Raw genomic sequence first — 17,607 nt, 5'->3', positions numbered from 1 at the left:
TGTGTCTATCCCACCGCTGCCACCAATATTTTACAGCGACTTTATGTGTGTGTGTGTGTGTGTGTGTGTGTGTGTGTGTGTGTGTGTGTGTGCGTGTGCGTGTGTGTTAGCCATTTCGAGGACCTTTGAAGGATAAGAGCCACGTTTGGGAAGGAAGGATTACCCTGGGGAAAGAAGAGGTGAAGGATATCAGGAAGTGAAGGAAGAAGAAAAGAGGGAAGGAGGAAAGGAGAGTGTCAGTAGAGGAAAGTAGAAAAAGATGCATTAAGAAAAGGAAAAGGGAAGGAAAGGAGAGACAAAGATGGAATATGAGAAAGAAAGGATAAAATAAATGAAAAGATAGACAATGAAGAAAAATATGACTGGAAAGAACGAAAGAAGGAGTTAGAGAAATAGATAAAAACATGTAATTAAGAAAGGAAAAGATAAAGAGGGAAGAGAAGAATAAAGGCTGATAGAAGAGAGATTAGGTGGAAGAAGAAGGAAGAAGGAGGAAAGCCACTAGGGAAGAAAACTATTAGATTTTGGGAAGAAACGAAGATTAATAGTTGTGAGAAAATTGAGGATGGAAAAACAAATGTATATCGGAAGAAAAATAGAGAATTAAGAGTGAAAGAAAGAAATTAATTACGTAAAGTGATGAAGAAAGCCACAACAAGAGGAAAGAAGATAGGAAAGGAAGGAAAGAAAGAACAAATCAGTGAAAAGAATAAAACACAGAAAGAACGGGGAAATAATCTTGAACTGGAAAGAAATTAAGTAAGTGAAGTGCCGAGGAAAGCCACCAGCAAGAGAAAAGGAATGAAAGAAAGAACAAATCGCAGTGAAAAGGAAAAAAAAAAGAAAAACAGAGACAGAAATATAGGAGAGATAATCTTGAACTGAACACAAATGGAGAAAAATGAAGGAAGATTCGAGTGTGTATGGAAGGAAGAAAGGAAGGAAGGAGGGAAGGAAGATATGCTCGTAAAAGTCACGAGAAGAAAACAAGGAAGGAGAGAAGGAAAATTAAGAAATAGGGAAAAAGAAGCAGAAAGGAAGCAAGAAAACGTAACTGGAATAAGAGAAATGGGAACAATTAAGAAAGATATGAGTGTGTATGGAAGAACGAAAGGAGAAGAAGAAAGAAGTCACCAAAACAAGATATAGAAAGAAGGAAAGAAGGAAAACTACAGAAATAGGGAGAAAGAAGCAGAAAGGAAGCAAGAAAACGTAACTAGAATAAGAGAAATAGCGAAGAATGAGTCCAGGGTAAGAGGAATCACCAAGGAAGCAAACCAGCAGGAAACCATCATGAGGAACCACCAGGCGGGGTAGTTCCTCCTCCAGCAGGCCCCGACGAAGGTCACACAGCACAAAGCTACAATGCATCACATGAATAATGGTTTATACAATGACAATGCACCAACGACACAATGAATGGCGAGTTGGAACGGCCCCCGCGTGCTTGCAGGCTGAAGGGGAATCGTCTCGTGGTAAATAGAAAAAATGTTTGAGTCTTACCCGCAACACGACCCTCGTTTTCTTTAGTGTGAGTCGCCGAGTTTTGTTTCTCGTTGGAATTTCAAGTTGTTTCTCTCGTTTTCTTCGTGTTTGGTTTCTCTTAGTTGGTTTATTGCACACGTGACTGACTCGATGGCTATTTAAAAAAGATTACCAATGAAAACACGAGGAGAGAAAGAGGGAAGTAGAAGAAGACATCAAGAAAACAGAAGACGAAGGAAAATTAAGACTAGAGACGAAGAAAAGACAAGACTGAAGACCCTGGTATATGCGAGACCGAAACCGAGAGAGACAAAGAGACAGAGAGACAGGTAGCATGGCGTGAGGAAGGGACAGAATCATCCTAGCAACTACTACTACACTACGCTGTCGGAGAACACAAAGCGGCCGCTACCAAGGAGGCTACGGGGTCAGAGAGAAGCATTGAGAACAGAAATTTTGATCGTCCGTTTCCCCAAGGTCTGTGTTTAGCGTGGCAGTGGAGAACCGGGTGCCAGGGAGCGAGGGAGGGGAACCACATGGGCGCGTGGTCTTCTGCAGGGGCGTCGCTAAGCTTCCGGGTCCTGTCTACTGAAGAAGGCGAAGAGGGAGACACAAGAGACAAAGCTACAGAATTCGGCGTCCCGCGCTGGAATTCTGGGAGTGTGGAAGGACGTGGAGACGAAGCCCTTCATTCTAAAACTCTTCCGACTCACTCATACTGTTTTCAAAGCCCACAGAGGTGACTGTACCGTCTCTCATAGGTGTTGTGTTCCCCACTGGTGCCAAACCTTTGTTCGGCTCCCTGGAGACATAAACAACACCCTTGGAAACATCGGAACTCACTAGAAGGCATTGAAAGCAGTCGAGGTTAAGACACCGAAACGTTTGAGAATGCGGACATGATGAGGGAAGGACACGGAAGAAAGACATGAAGGAAGGACACGAAGGAGGAGCTGGGTGATCTGAAGGAGACAGGAGGCGGCGCAGAAGCAGCCCACGAAGGGACGATATGCTGTGACGGAACACACAGGGGGGAAAGTAAACTCGATTAAAAACACCATCAATAGCAACACTCGTATTCCAGCTGTCGGCAATAAGCTGAGAGAACGTGAAGAAGAACACCCGCGGAGCCTTTAGTTAAGTGTTCTTGAAGGGGGAGAACAGCCATTTGGTGAAGAGAACAGTGCTGGACGGTGAAACAGCCAAGGAGTGTGTGTGTGTATGTGTGTATGTGTCTGTGTGTGGAGTGTGAGCGGGAAGGTGGAGTGGAGAGGTGGAGTGACACGCTAAACACTCTCAGCTTGGAATGTTCCGTACACAAGAGGAATGCTTCTGTTGTGGAGTGTGTGGAGCAAAGCGGATGGCTACGACAGGACAGATTAGGTGAGGAGAGGAAGGTGGACAGGTGAAGGTGTGTACAGGTGTGTGTTCGGGGTGAGGGGGGGATCGGGGAACATGTGGCCATTTTGGGTGCTAAGTTTATCATAGGTTTCCTCGTCTTTCACTTCGTCACCATTAAAATTACGCTTTTGATAACCCAGTCACTCATAAACCTCCTTACTCACTCACTCACTCACTCGTAACTCACTAACTCACTATATATCATCACCGTATACTGAATAAAACCGCTTTTACCCACCATTTCAACTCTTCACTCACTACATTTCACCGTATACTAAAAAAACCGACACTTACTCACCCACTCACGCAATCACTCACTCACTCACGCACACACGTCACGGAGATGCGGAACAAGCTCTTATATACGCAGGAAGTCTAGTATTGAGACACGACACGCCGCGAGAACACCGTAACGTTAGCGTGCCGAAAGAAGCAGCAGTTGTGAGGACGAGGGTCAGGACGAGGGTACGAAGGAAGGCTCACGGAAGCTTCGAGGGGTTACGAGTATTATCCTGCTGTGGCCCAAGGAGGAGGAGGAGGAGGAGGAGGAGGAGGAGGAGGAGGAGGAGGAGGAGGAGGAGGAGGAGGAGGAGGAGGAGGAGGAGGAGGAGGATGCAGTGTGTTGTGACGATAGATTAGGGAAGGAAAGTGAAGGAAGGATTGAGGGGTGAGGGGTGAAGGGTGAAGGGTCCAGCTCGCCTCCGTCCACACAAGGTCACACGGCGAGGGGTGAGGTGAGGTCAGGCCAGGAGGCGCAGGTCGCTGGAGGTCACGGGGTCACTGCTGAGGCGGCTGCTATAGTTGATTATAGTGAAGCCGAGAAGAGGTGAGAGAGGAGGGGGGGAGCAGGGGAGGGGTGGAGGAGGAGGGGGCGTAACGTTGGGAGTGAGGGGGTGAGGGGAGGGGGGTTGGCGCCACACCGCGTCACGCTCTTGTATCTACACAGACGTGTTATCACAGATCAGTTGGAACAGTAACAATCAGCACAAGAAATATAAATATTGAAAACTTCCACTGTAGCACAAAAGTCAAATAATATACATTAGTTTGCGACGAAACTCAACACACCTCGGCCGAGCGACGCCGCTCTTGAGTTCCTTGACGAAACACTGTTTTGTTATGTACAAAACAAACGGGACGGTACTTATGTGTAAATGCTGAGACTGTTTCCGCTCCCTTCCGCCTGGCCGGGCCGGGGGAGGGGCGTGGGGAGTATTGCCGGGGCGCCGGCCGGGCCCCGCCACCAGCTGCCGTGCTCCACGCCGCCGCCCGTCCTGCTCGGCGGGCCCTTGTGTTCTCGAGGCACGGGGCGAGGGGCGTGTCCTGCGTGGCCGCTACGGGGCAGAGTCTCGTCCTGGACACGAAGGCGCGCGTCGCCGCTTCTGAGCGAGGCCAGCGGCTCGGCGAGGCAGCCCCAGGGAGCCCCAGGCAGCCCCGGGGTGAGCGGGTGGGCTGGGGGGCGGGAGGCAGCGGCAGGCGGGGCCCAGGGGCGGCCGCCGTGCTGCAGCTCCCACCTTGGTCCCCGCCTAACTCTCTTCATCTGTAAAATACTTAGCAACAGCAAATCAGTCAGGAGTATTATCTGGTAGCAAAAAGGTGTTGCGTCATCGTGCGCGGTGGCGCGGCGGGCGAGGCCGGCCGTGGCGGGTCACTTGTGCTGCCGTACCCGTGCAGGCCCGGGGCCCGTGCGGGCTTGTACTGGCGTCTCAGAGGTACTCCCTCGAGCGGGACTTGGTGGGGGGCGGGGGCTGCTCGCCGCGCGGCGAGGACGCCTGCTCCAGGATCTCGTCCTCCAGCATGCCGCGCACCATGGAGTCCGTGGGGGAGTTGGAGTCCGTGGGGGAGCTGCGCGGTGTGGCGGCGGCGCTCTTCGTGCGGCTCTTGTCGCGCCGTTTGGGTTTGCGGGGCTCCTCGCTGGCCGTCACCTTCGGCATGCTTTGCTTGGCGTCCTCGCCCGCGTCCCCTGATCCATCAGCGGCGGTGACGGTGGTGGTCCGCTCACGCTCACGCTCTCGCTCTCGCTCTCGCTCCCGCTCCCGCTCCCTCCGTGCCGCCACCCGCCCAGCGTGGTCGTCACCAGGGGGCCGCACGCTGACGGGCTGCGAGGCTGAGCGCTGCACGGTGTTCATGCGCGCCATCACGTCGTTCATGTTGTCCTCCAGCTTGGTCAGCTTCTGGTTCATGCGCTGCATCTCCAGCTTGAGGTCCACCTGAGGGAGGAGACGCGTCAGTGCTGCACCCCCCCCTCCACACTCAAAACCCATGCTGCACCACTACCACCACCATACCCCTGCCCTGGCATTCCCCTTAACCTGCTCACCTTGAAGTCCATGAGGCTGGCGATGATCTGCTGGCAGTCAGCGGGCGTGACTCCGGGCGTGACGGGCGCCAGGTAGTCCGTGACGTTGCCTGAGTCGTTGTCCTGCAGCTTGTTTTTGTGGTCACGGCCCACGCCTGAGTCCAGCGAGTCCAGCTTGTTCAGCTTGAATTTGGTGCTGCCCTCCAGGCCAAGCGTGTCCTGCGGGGGGAGGACGATTAGGGGTGGCTGTGTGTGTGTGTGTGTGTGTGTGTGTGTGTGTGTGTGTGTGTGTGTGTGATGGGTGGACGCCTCAAGACTGCATATCCAAGCGGTCAAGACGTGTGGATGTGGAGTGTCGTGTCGTAGTGTGTTTGACAGCCTTGCGGCGTCACTCACTGGAATGCACATGTACACCAAACACTGAGACACACGTAAGAGAACCATGGTTTATACACGACACGGGAACTGAGGCTTTAGAGCAACACAACACCAAGCAATGTGTGGAGCCGCGGGGAGGCGCCAGGACATGTGTGGGGGAGGAGCTGCTGGCTGTTCACACTAACCAAGCAGAAAAAAACCCAAACCTCAGCATTTTAACCCAATGATGGATGCTTGGAAAGAAAGTTTGGGAAAGGTACAGACAAACCCTACCATTTTTATATACGATTTTTGCTTAGATTTCAGAGACTGGATAAGAGACGTGGCTAGTCAGTCAAGTTAGTGTGAACAGCGAGCAGACGATGCGATAGGAGTGTGAAAGGGAACGAGAGGCGCAACCTAACGAAGGCGAAGCATATCGACGATTCGTGACAGAAGCGAGTCAGACAACCAGGGAGAGGGAGAGAGAGGGAGTGGGGGAGATTGAGGTAACACGAACACCAATGAGACAACTACATGACTAGCAAACAGCAGATTAAGCGGCGCCACTACAGCACGCGTCACACAGCGTCACTACAGGGGCAGGCTTTAGGAGGGTGGGGAGACGCTAATGGAGGAGCCTAAGGGGAGACTAACAGACGCTAACGTGCGAGGGGAGGGCGGTAAAGGGAAAAAATAAGGGACGTCATGTTATCTTCGTTACCTTCTTAACTACGGTCTTGGAACTGTTGTTGTTGTTGTTGTTGTTGTGGTTGTTGTTGTTAGCGGTGCCTGTGCTGGGGGTGGTGGTGGAGGAGGAGGAGGTGTTGGCCCTCTTGGGGGTGACGCCCAGGGTCTGAGGGACAGGGAGTGAGGGCCAGTCAGATCAGGGGCGCCAGGAAAGGGACGGGAGGACACCTGAGTGTTTTGGCCGGTCACCTTTACTTGTTGTTTTCAGAGCGGCAGGTAAACTTCATGTTCTATTAAAAGAATCGAACACCTCACCTGTCTATTTCTACCTGGTCATTACTCGTACCTTGTCTTTTTCCTTGGCTCATTATTAAAACGACAAGGAGGCTTTCTGTTGTGTAATTGCAAAGCTGCAGGTAAACGATGGAATTGTTCACCTGTACGTTGAGTTCCAGGTTAATTACTACATTATATTTGTCTTTTGCCAGTAATGGAACGTAAGGAAGGTGTTCAGTGTTGTATATCCGTAGAGAAGTCGAAGTTTCCTTCCTTCCTTCCTTCCTTCCTTCCTTCCTTCCTTTCTTCCTTCCTCCAGTTCCATATTTAGACGCTCAGCCTACCGTGACATCTACAGCCCTTCACGACACGCTCTTCTGCTGGTCTACCCGCTAACGCATCGTGCAGGACTGACCCTAATGTGACGGGGTGAGACTAAGGGAGGTGACGGGAGAGTGACGGGGGAGTGACGGCCCTGGGTGTGTGGGGCGGCGGCTCGAGGTTTCACATATTAGTAACGCGATACTGTTAGTTTAGGTTGGTATTCTGAAACACTTTGCTCTCTCACCACGACTGTTTTCAAAGGCTACAGAAATTACTAGGTAGGTTCTCAAGAGCGTTTCTGCTATTCATTATATAGAAATTGTGTTAATCTGTCACTAGAACCATAAAAACGCCCTTGAAAACCACGTGTAACTTCACCATAGGTTTTTTCAAAGACTACAGAAGTCATTAATCGGGTTCTCAAGAGTGTATCTACTGTTAATAATGTAGAAATCATGTAAATCTGTCACTAGAACCGTAAAAAACACCCTTGCAAATCCCATGTAGCTTTACCATCACTGTTTTCAAAGGCCACAGAGGTGATTAGCCCGGTTCTCAATAGTGTTTTTGCTGTTCATCATATAGAAATCATGTTAATCTGTCACTAGAACCATAAAAACATTCTTAAAAACCCCGAGTCACTTCAAATAGAGTCTTTCCAATTTAGTGACGTGGCGTAGAAGTGTTTCAGAATCTGTTCCTTAATGCTTTGAGCTTAGACACGGTAATTCATTAGGTCTGGAAACCACATTTTGTTAGTATCTCTACATAACTAAGGAATCGACTACTCTTAGGCTTTAAAACAATAACCGGGGAATGAAGAAAGGAAAAGAGGAAAAGATAAGGAGAGAAAAAAAAAAAGAAAATTAACAGAAGAATGACACGGTTGTAAATAGGATATGAAGAAAAAAGGTAGAAGGGAAGAAGAAAGAAAGAATAAGATGGAATAAAAAGAAAAAAGGAAGATAGAAAGAAAAATTAAAGTACATTCTAAAGAAGTATGAAAAACGATAAGAGAAAGAAGAGATACTGAGAGGGAAAGTTAGAGAGAGAGAGAAAGAGTTAGAGAAAAGTAAGAGTAAAAGTTTTGTTACCTTAGATCAGTGTTAAAAAGAAGATTAAATGAACGTTTGTAAATGAGAAGTTATGAAAAACGATAAAAAAAAGAGCAGTGAGAGAAAGGGTTAGCGAAAGAAAGGAATAGAGGGAGAAAAGTATAAGAAAAAAATAAATGAAAAGTGAAAGAAAAGAAGAGTTATGTGAGAAAGGATTAGAGAAAAAAAAAAAAAAAGAAAGAAAAGGTTATATCCAGAATTTTGTTACTTTATCCCTGTTAAGAATATGAAAAAATAAGAAAATATGAAAAGAAAGAAAAAGAAGAGTAATGTGAGAAAGGATTAGAGAAAAGAGAGAGAAAAAAAGTCAGAGAAAGAAAAGATTATATCCAGAATTTTGTCACTTTATCCCTGTCAGAAATATGAAAAACAATAGAAAAAGAGGAGAATTAGAGAGAGAGAGAGAGTTAGAGAGAATTAGACCAAACATTCATTACCTTGGATAGATTAGTGTTGTGTTTGGTGTTGAGTCCTCTCAGAACACCGTCTTGCATGAGATTCTTCTTATTGCAATCATCCGTGGTAGAGCCTTCGTCCTCTCCTCCGCCGCCGCCTGCAGGAGTGACATGTGGTGACGTGTGGTGAGAAGTGAGGTGAGGTGTGGTCTAAACTTATGTGTACTTCAATATATTAACCCCTTCAGTACCATGACGCGTTTCTATATTCATTCTGGTTACTGTTTGGTGATTTTTTACAGCTTCAGAAACTCATATAGGGGATTAGAATAGTGAAGACTGTAGCTACTAATCTTCTGACCTCCATAGAGCTTTCTTAATATCAATAAAATGGTCTAATCACACTCAAAATTCAAGGTAAAAATGTGTCCCAGTAATGAATGGGTTAAAATGTTTGTAGTGGTGTTTTTGTTAATGCTGCTTCTGTTGTTATGATTCTTGTTGCTGATTGATTGACTGGATTGATTTGCTGATTGTCTGACGTGCATTGCTGTATTTTCTTATGTTAGGTTCTGGCTAAAGGCAACAATAGACTTAAAAAGGAGAAAAAGGAAAAAAATTGTCAGTTTTAAAATAGGTTATGAAAAGAATATACAAACCTGTCTAGAAACTACTACTACTACTACTACTACTACTACTACTACTACTACTACTACTACTACAATACCTTCGTTGCGACCAAATATATTCTTCCATTTCTCGGCCCGTTAGTCTCACAGATGTTGTTCATTCGAGCTGGGGGCATCTTCACCACCTGGAAGACCACCAACACCATCACCACCACCATCACCACCATCATCACCACCATCATCACCACCATCACCACCACCATCATCACCACCATCATCACCACCATTATTTTTGTCTTTTTATCACCATCATCACTTACTAATCATGTTATTGTTGTTTTTATCACTATTAATGTTGTTATTATCATTGTGTTGGTTAATAGTTTGTCTCATTCATTCATTCTCTCTGTTTGTCTGTGTGTGTTTATCTATTCTTGTCTGTCTGTCTGTCTGTCTTTCTGTCTGTTTGCCTGTCTGTATTTCTGTCTGTCTGTCTGCCTGTCTGTCTGTCTTTCTATCTTTCTGTCTTTCTGTCTGTCTGTCTGTCTGTCTGTCTGTCTGTCTGTCTGTCTGTCTGTCTGTCTGTCTCTCTCTCTCTCTCTCTCTCTCTCTCTCTCTCTCTCTCTCTCTCTCTCTCTCTCTCTCTCTCTCTCTCTCTCTCTCTCTCTCTCTCTCTCTCTCTCTCTCTCTCTCTCTCTCTCTCTCTCTCTCTCTCTCTCTCTCTCTCTCTCTCTCACACACACTCTCTCTCTCTCTCTCTCTCTCTCTCACACACACACACACACACACACACACACACACACACACACACACACACACACACACACACACAGACCAACACTTACTTTCCATCTCTCCTCACACATACACACACAACACAACACAAACCTACACTCTCTTTCTCCTTCTGACTCTCCCTCTTACTCTTACCTTCAGTGCATCAGTTGTCCCCACCACATCAGTATCAGACCTCTCCCCGGACCCTCTCTCCACGTCACGACCGTTCCCGCCCACCACGTCACTCGAGGCGCTGTTTGGGGTGCCTGAACCACCGCCCTTGTCACGACGAAATCTGTTTGGAGAGAGAGAAGCTTCTGCCACTGCCGTTCATTGTGTGTGTGTGTGTGTGTGTGTGTTAGTTTTGTTGTTCTTTCTGGTTTTGTTATAACTTTGTGTATTTGTTCTTGTGTGTGATGGTTACTGTCTCTCACTTTCACACACACACACACACACACACACACACACACACACACACACACACACACACACACACACACACACACACACACACACACGTCCCAGTCATGCCACTAAAATCAAAAGGCAATGTACACAAAGTAGAATTTGGAAAAAAGGGAATAAAATAAAAAAAAAAACTTACTTTAAGAATCTGGAATTACAAGAAGAATGAAGCGACTGGCAGACTTAGAGGAGGAGGAGGAGGAGGAGAAGGAGGAGGAGGAGGCATTAATTAGTTCAGAACTAGTAATAAAAATGCAATTCTCGCTGCGTTTATTAGAGAAAAGAAAACGTGATAAAGTAAAAAAAAGGAGCAGTAGAATGATGTTTACAGGAGGAGGAGGAGGAAGAGAAGGAGGGAGGAGGAGGAGGAGGAGGAGGAGGAGGAGGAGGAGGAGGAGGAGGAGGAGGATTGGGATTACGATTAGGAAAAGAAATAAGAAGAAAGAGGAGGAGCAGGAGGAGAGAAAGAGAAGAATAAGAAAATACTGAAGAATGAGGATAAAGAAGAAGAGGAGGAGGAGGAGGAGGAGGAGGAGGAGGAGGAGGAGGAGGAGGAGAGGAATAAGGACAAGGATGGGGATATTAACTGCTTCAATTATTTCCTTCATTAATTGATCCGCCAGTATTCCTTCTGTTTATGAGAAAATGAGACGGCTACCCCCTCTTTCTCTCTCTCTCTCTCTCTCTCTCTCTCTCTCTCTCTCTCTCTTCCTACTCTCTGTACGGTTAGCGAAAGGGAGATAATGACACGGAATGATAAACAAACGAACTAACGAACAAGGAGTATTTATCTAGCTAATGAAAAAAAAAAGATTAAAACGGAGAATTGTTTATTTGTGTTTTATTTCATTCGTTTACGTTGAGACCATGTCAAAGTGTTTAGGGGTCAAATTTATACACGAATTTTGGTTTTATTTCTTGCATTGTTCATAGAGTTTATTTAAGAGTGTTCATGTAAGAGTGTGTAGGATTTTGCTTTATATTTCCTGCATCCTTCATACAAGATTTCATTTAAGAGTGTTTAAGATAACTTTAAGAGTGTTTAGGATCACTTTAAGAATTCATTTAAGAGTATTTAGGATAACGATATATACGATCTTTGGTTTATTTCATGCATCCTTCATATAAGAGTTCATTTAAAGATGTTTGGGATTTCACTTCATACGAATTTTTGGTTTATTTCTTGCATTGTCCATATAAAAGTGTTTACGATTCAATTCCATGCTAGTTTTCGTTTATTTCATGCATCGTTTGGTATTCAGTGATGCTTGTGTTTACTGAGAGCTTAGCCACACGTAAAAAAAAATGCTGTACTTGTTTGTTTAGTCTTGTGTTTACTGAGAGCTTAGCCACACGTAAAAAAAAAAAATGCTATACTTGTTTGTTTAGTGTTTTGTTTACTGAGAGCTTAGCCACACGTAAAAAAAAATGCTGTACTTGTTTGTTTAGTCTTGTGTTTACTGAGAGCTTAGCCACACGTTGAAAAAAAAAAATGCTGTACTTCTTTGTTTAGTTACGTGTTCGTATTATCTCTACCTGTTCTGGTGACTAATTAACTGTCTCTTATTTCACTGCTAATTACTATTGAGGTGTGATATTGACAGCTCATTTACTCATCACATTAGAAAAATATTACATCTATTTATTTATTGGTGAGTTGTTATGACCTCTTGTTCTCTACCTGTCCTGGAACTAATCAAGGTGTGTCACGAATTTTAACCCTTTCTTCGGTGTGTTTTCTGTTTAATTAAGGTATGTTATGTATTTCAAGCCTTTTCTCAGGTAATTTTTCCTTCATTTAATGGGCGACTTGCATTTTAACCCTTTACTCAGGTGTATTTTGTCTTTAATTAAGGTGTGTCACGTATTTTAAGCTTTTACTCAAGTGTGTTACCTCTGATTTTCTTGTGTCACGAATTTTACTCAGGTGTGTTCTCTTTAATTAAGGTGCGCTACGTATTTTAAGCTTTTACTCAAGTGTGTTACCTCTGATTTTCTTGTGTCACGAATTTTACTCAGGTGTGTTCTCTTTAATTAAGGTGCGCTACGTATTTCAACCTCTTACTCAGGTATGTTCTCTTTAATTAAGGTACGCTATGTATTTCAACCCTTTACTCAGCTGATTTTTCTCTAATTAATGTGCGTCACGTATTTCAACCCTTTCCTTAGGTGTTTCTTCTTCTTCCAGATATGTGTGGACGATGTAAATGCGTCAGTCTTGTGGTATATTCATGTCTCTTCGTTCCTTTTTTTTTGCAGGGTCAGACGTCTTGGTTTTGTTAAGGTGGGAGGGTTAACTGATTGGAGACTTACCGCAGGGGAGAGCTTGGCAGGGGTGTGGTAATGTCCTGCTGTGTTTAATAGGGTTTGTTACGTATAGGCCTGTTCGTTTTAGCTTCCCTTTGTGTCTTGAGGTTTATTATATTCAGTTTTGTTAAGGAGAGTCAGTTATTTTCTTTATGTGTGTTGTTGAAGCGTGATATCACAGTTTGCTTACGGAAAATCTGATTAATGTCGTGTTTTCTTAAGGCATTTCTCATTCCATGTACTTAAGGAGAATCCAGTATTACTCTTGTTTAGTTAAGGAGAGTCAGGTGTTACTCTTCATCATGTTTTGGCATCGTGGGATCTTCTTGGGGCATGGGAGCTTGAGACAGGTAAATGAAAGCACCTGAGTGAAGTGATACAGGCGCGGCCAGTCATGTAATCTGTCAAACTGCCACTGTGCTTTGGGTTTCTCACTCTAAACCTGATGAAGACAGTAAAGAGGAACACAAGACACAGTTAGACCGTACACAGACATTACGGGACTAACCGTGACTGCACTAACAGGTAAGTAAAGGTGAGAGACTGACAGGGCACGCCAGAGCACGCCAAAACCAAGAGAAGCAGTGTCACGAATGCGTCTATATCTTATTTACACGTTGGGTGACGATGATCTGGGCGCGTGTCTGGCCAAAGCTTTATACAAGTGCGGAAGCTGTCACAACCTGGCGGTGCGTGGCTGGGCGTGGCGGGGTGGCGGGGCACTGGCGTCTGGTCGAGGCGGGGTGCTCGGGAGGGACTGGAGGGAAGGAGGAACAAGGAGGAAGGGCCAGGTTGGAGGTGCGTCAGGGTCTTTGGAGAGAAGGAGGAGACGGAGGAAAGGTGTCCATGCAAGCAGTAATTGACAGATGTGGCGCGGGAAAGCGGCTGAGGATGATGGAGTAGTCTTTCCTCCCTTTCTCCAAACATAACCTTGAAGTCTCAACACAACAGAGAGGGAGGGCAAGAAAAGAGAAGCTTAGAATCAGGTATTATAATAAAGTTTGGAAGCGTTGAGTTCCGCGGTTTAGGTCATTCACGAGTTAGTAAGTACTGTCACCACTGATCCCCGTCAGGAAGCAGAGTATAGTAAACAAAGCACTGGGTGACTCCGGGGAAGCGAGAGGCTGAGTCAGACGGGAACTTTACCTCCAGTTTTTCTCGTTGGCACTGGCGGTCGGTACCACAGCAAGGAGAGAGAAAGTGTCAACAATATTCTGACACACACTCACTTCAGGTAGCAAGAAGGCGGGAGGGAGTGACTGAATGGTAAAGGTGAGGGGAATCAAGGGGAAGAGGAGGGGTACAGGGGTCTATACACACACTACCACTAACTAGATGGACTAAAAAGGTCATGGTTCTTATAGTAGTCTTCTAATTTGCACGGCATTCACTAGCGCCGGGCCACCTGTGCGTCAAACAGGTGAATTAAGAGGCAGCAGTTCTCAGGCTTACCGGCACGGCTTAGGGGCAGGATGCACGTGTGGTCATTACTAGTACACTTTCATTTAAGGCTGAGTTTAAGAGTTTACGCCACTAGGGCCTGTACACTTGTTTATCGCTGCCCACTCCACACCACACTACACCCTCACCGCGCTGGAGAACTCACCTGGAGAAGATTTTCCTGACGAGGTGGTCGTGGCTCAGTTCCTGCTGCGGCTCGTGCTTGCGTCGCTCCGCCAGCTCCTTCTCCCGCCGCACGTCGCTCACCTTACGGAAGATCAGCTGTGGGAGAGAGGTACATCTCTGAGACTGATTCTTTAGACGCTGGAAGCAGCGCGTGTTTGAGTGTTTGAGAGATGCGACACGCGGAGCTGCGGCGCGTAAGATGGGATCGTGGAGACTGATTCTATCGTGTAGGGCGCGAGGGAAGCGGTCAGTGTTGAGGTGTAAAGAACTGCGCGTCTTGAGAGTGACTCACTCTGTGCCTGAGGTTGTAGGTGAGCACGAGGTTCCTGGCGAAGGAATTGGCGAAGGCGTGGTAGAAGTCGAGCACCTCCAGCAGCTTCTCCCGCTTGATGGCGTGCAGGTCACAGTAGGTGAGAGCGCGCACGTTGGCGGCGCTCTGGCCCACCGTGGGGTCCTTCCAGAAGGTGTCGCCGAACACGTCACACTTGCCGAGGATCGCCACTACCTCGTCATCCTGAATAACCTCCAGTGAGCCCGTCACGATGAAGCACAACGTGTCCAGAGACTCCCCCGTGTGGAACAGCAGGTCCCCTGCAACAGAGACATGCTTACCAACACACTCGCTGGGGCAGGGGTGGCGGGAAGGCGGAGAAACAGGACACTGGCACACTTGGACACACGGAAAGACACAAGAGTGGAGGGGGGTAGGACATCAAGACAGGCGCATGAGGGACGGGACTCAAGGGCGTAAAGAGTGCCAGGCCCTGCTGCGAGGTGCCCTGCTGGTGCCGTGACTCACCTGGCGGCACTGCCACCTACCTGGCGCCGAGTGACTCATGGTGAAGTGCATGGCGAGGGCGCGCAGGCAGCCGTCCGAGGCGAGGCGGAAGGCGGGGTGCTCGTTGAAGACTTTACGGTTGAGGTGGACGCAGATGTCGGCCTTCATGTCTTTGGGGCAGTAGTTCAGCACCTAGGAGGGAGAGGGCGTTAGTGGCGCGCCCTCCACTCACGGTGGCGGCGACTGCAGCGGCACTCACCAAGCTGGGTGAGCCTCGTGAAGCGAAGGTTGGCACTGAAGGCACCACAGCGGCACAGCGGCCCACACACAGCTATCACATGAACAATGACAACAAGACGCGGGACACAGCGCCCGAGTAACGAGCGAGACAGAGAGTGAGAGTGAAGCAGACCGAGGAAGGGGAAGCGGAAGTGTGTTTGCACTCATTAGTGTGAAATGAAGTGGGCGAGGAAGGGTGGCGGTGATAATGAGGCGGGCAAGCCATGCGTGACACACTTAGTGCTGGTGGAGGGGGCAGCGGAGCAGAGCAGAGCAGCGCACAGCAGAGCAGAACACAGCAACGAGGGCGAGGACAGGGCGAGGACACGAGAGGACGAGGACGAGACATTGGGACGAGGGACATTGGTGGCCAGGGTCGTGTTCGCCACCCAGGGCACGTCTGGCGTGTCCGTGGCTCAGTGGCCGTGGTGGCTACACGAGGGTACTGCGGGGCGTAGGAGGCCCGTGTGGGAGGGATGCCCATTGTGTGGGGGAGGTGCTTGACGGTAGGGTGAGGGGGAGGGTGAGCGAGGGATAGGGCGGGGAGTGTTGCTCAAGAAACGTCTTACCTTGGCTCGGGAAGTAGAGAGGAAGGCGGAAAGTGAACCCGACACCTCGACAACAACCCAACACCTGAACCAGTGAGCCACTCAGAGAGAGGGAGAGTGCCAAGTGGCTCACCGTCACTAGTGCCTCCGCGGTGGCCGGCGGGTCCCTTCTGGTGGCTGGCTGGAGGGCGGCAGAGTGCACAGTGCCTAACATGCCATGCTGTGTCGGGCGGGAGCGGCGGCCCAGTGGCGGCGGGAAGCACTCTCAGATCCGCCCCAGGAGGGAACCCGCGTCTTATACTAGTGAAAAGCATGCAGGAGAATCTCGGCCACCAGGGCAACAGCCGCGTCCTTCCTCTCGTGTAAGGAACAAGCAGACCAAGGCGAAGTGGAGAGACTGTGAGGAATGTGGCTCGTTTGGTATGTACAGCGTGGTCGGGGGAGCGAGTCTGCCTGCCTGCTGTCACTCTGTGGTGGTGGTGATGGTGATGGTGGTCGTGGTGTTGTGTGAGGCGGTGTCGTGTTCTCTGGGTGTTCTGGTGTTCACTGGAGCCAGGCGGGTCACTCTGAAAGCTGCTACTCTGACCTACTCGTCGCGGTTCAAGGGCCACTAAGGAGGGAAAGGTCAGCAAGGTCAGCAAGGTCTATAAGGTCCAGGGTCCTAAGGTCAGGTGGGGGCCGCAGGTCAGCCCTAAAGGTCATTCCAGGTCAGCCTAGTCGCGGTGGCCATGCCGAGCTTCTCGCGTCGCGCCATGGCAGAGAGACAAACTACTAAGGAGCATTCAGTAAAAGTAGAAAATTTAAGGCCGCACTTTTAGCGTCAATAAGTAAAAAGAGTGAGGATTTTAGGTAACAAGCTGTATTAGTATTATTCAATCTAACTACTGCTGTTCATGCTTGTTAACTTACCTGGCTAAGTCTCAGTGAAAAAAGCCCTTGCCACTATTAATAGTAAGCGTAGAGAGTCTAATAATTAAACCAGTGTGTGTGTGTGTGTGTGTGTGTGTTTGTGTGTGTGTGTGTGTGTGTGTGTGTGTGTGTGTGTGTGTGTGTGTGTGTGTGTGTGTGTGTGTGTGTGTGTGTGTGTGTGTGTGTGTGTGTGTGTGTTGCTGGGTTGGCTCCAGTGTATGTGTGTATGTGCGGTATGTGAGTGTGTGTGTGTGTGTGTGTGTGTGTGTGTGTGTGTGTGAAGTAAGTATTTAAGCATAAATATAGTGCACTTAGAGAGAGAGAGAGAGAGAGAGAGAGAGAGAGAGAGAGAGAGAGAGAGAGAGAGAGAGAGAGAAAAAGCGATAAACAGAAATCAGCATCAAAATCAAGAAAGAGAGAGAGAGAGAGAGAGAGAGAGAGAGAGAGAGAGAGAGAGAGAGAGAGAGAGAGAGGAGGCTGACTTGACTTGGCCTGCCTGCCTGCACGCCTGCACGCCTACACGCCTGCCTGCATATCTCGGCATTCTGGCGTGGTGTGGCGTGGCGTGGCGTGGCGTGGCTGGCTGGTGATCTTGGTCGCTAGCAATGAGTGGTGAGGGAGAGACAAGGCGTGGGCTCACCATTCACCATCTCATCCCCCGCAGAGAGTGAGAAGGTCACCGTCATGCTTTTCACTGGTATAACGTGGCCATCGCGTTGGGTCATAAGTACCTCATTTTCTACCTTGTTGGTGTCGATGCCTTTGGTCATAGCCCACGTCGACACCACGTAGTCCATCACCCGCTCCGATAACGCCTTGGGTACCTCGTGTAGCTTCATAAATTCCCGCACGTTGTTCAGCATCTCGTGGTACTTGGCTGTGGCGGACGTCATTTGCTGGATTATGGTGGTGACGTGGCCGAAGATTGTGGCGTACAGAAGAGCTGG

General features: G+C 48.2%; 1 protein-coding gene across 1 annotated transcript in view; it reads right to left on the bottom strand.

Moving 5' to 3' along the window:
- Window positions 1–384: 384 nt before the first annotated feature.
- LOC123507319 (potassium voltage-gated channel protein eag-like) overlaps window positions 385–17,607 on the bottom strand; it is a 157,939-nt gene continuing 140,716 nt past the window's right edge. The window contains 11 exon segments of the mRNA XM_045260079.1: window positions 385–5,096; window positions 5,207–5,404; window positions 6,267–6,398; window positions 8,385–8,500; window positions 9,070–9,102; window positions 9,105–9,156; window positions 9,902–10,043; window positions 14,127–14,242; window positions 14,439–14,737; window positions 14,966–15,116; window positions 17,392–17,603. Coding sequence (XP_045116014.1) covers window positions 4,593–5,096; window positions 5,207–5,404; window positions 6,267–6,398; window positions 8,385–8,500; window positions 9,070–9,102; window positions 9,105–9,156; window positions 9,902–10,043; window positions 14,127–14,242; window positions 14,439–14,737; window positions 14,966–15,116; window positions 17,392–17,603 — 1,955 coding nt within the window. The 3' untranslated portion in view covers window positions 385–4,592.

This window comes from Portunus trituberculatus, chromosome 22 (assembly GCF_017591435.1).
Source record: "Portunus trituberculatus isolate SZX2019 chromosome 22, ASM1759143v1, whole genome shotgun sequence".
Lineage (NCBI taxonomy): Eukaryota > Metazoa > Arthropoda > Malacostraca > Decapoda > Portunidae > Portunus > Portunus trituberculatus.
Note: the sequence above shows the minus strand (reverse complement) of the source record. Positions and strands in the feature narration are given on the sequence as shown.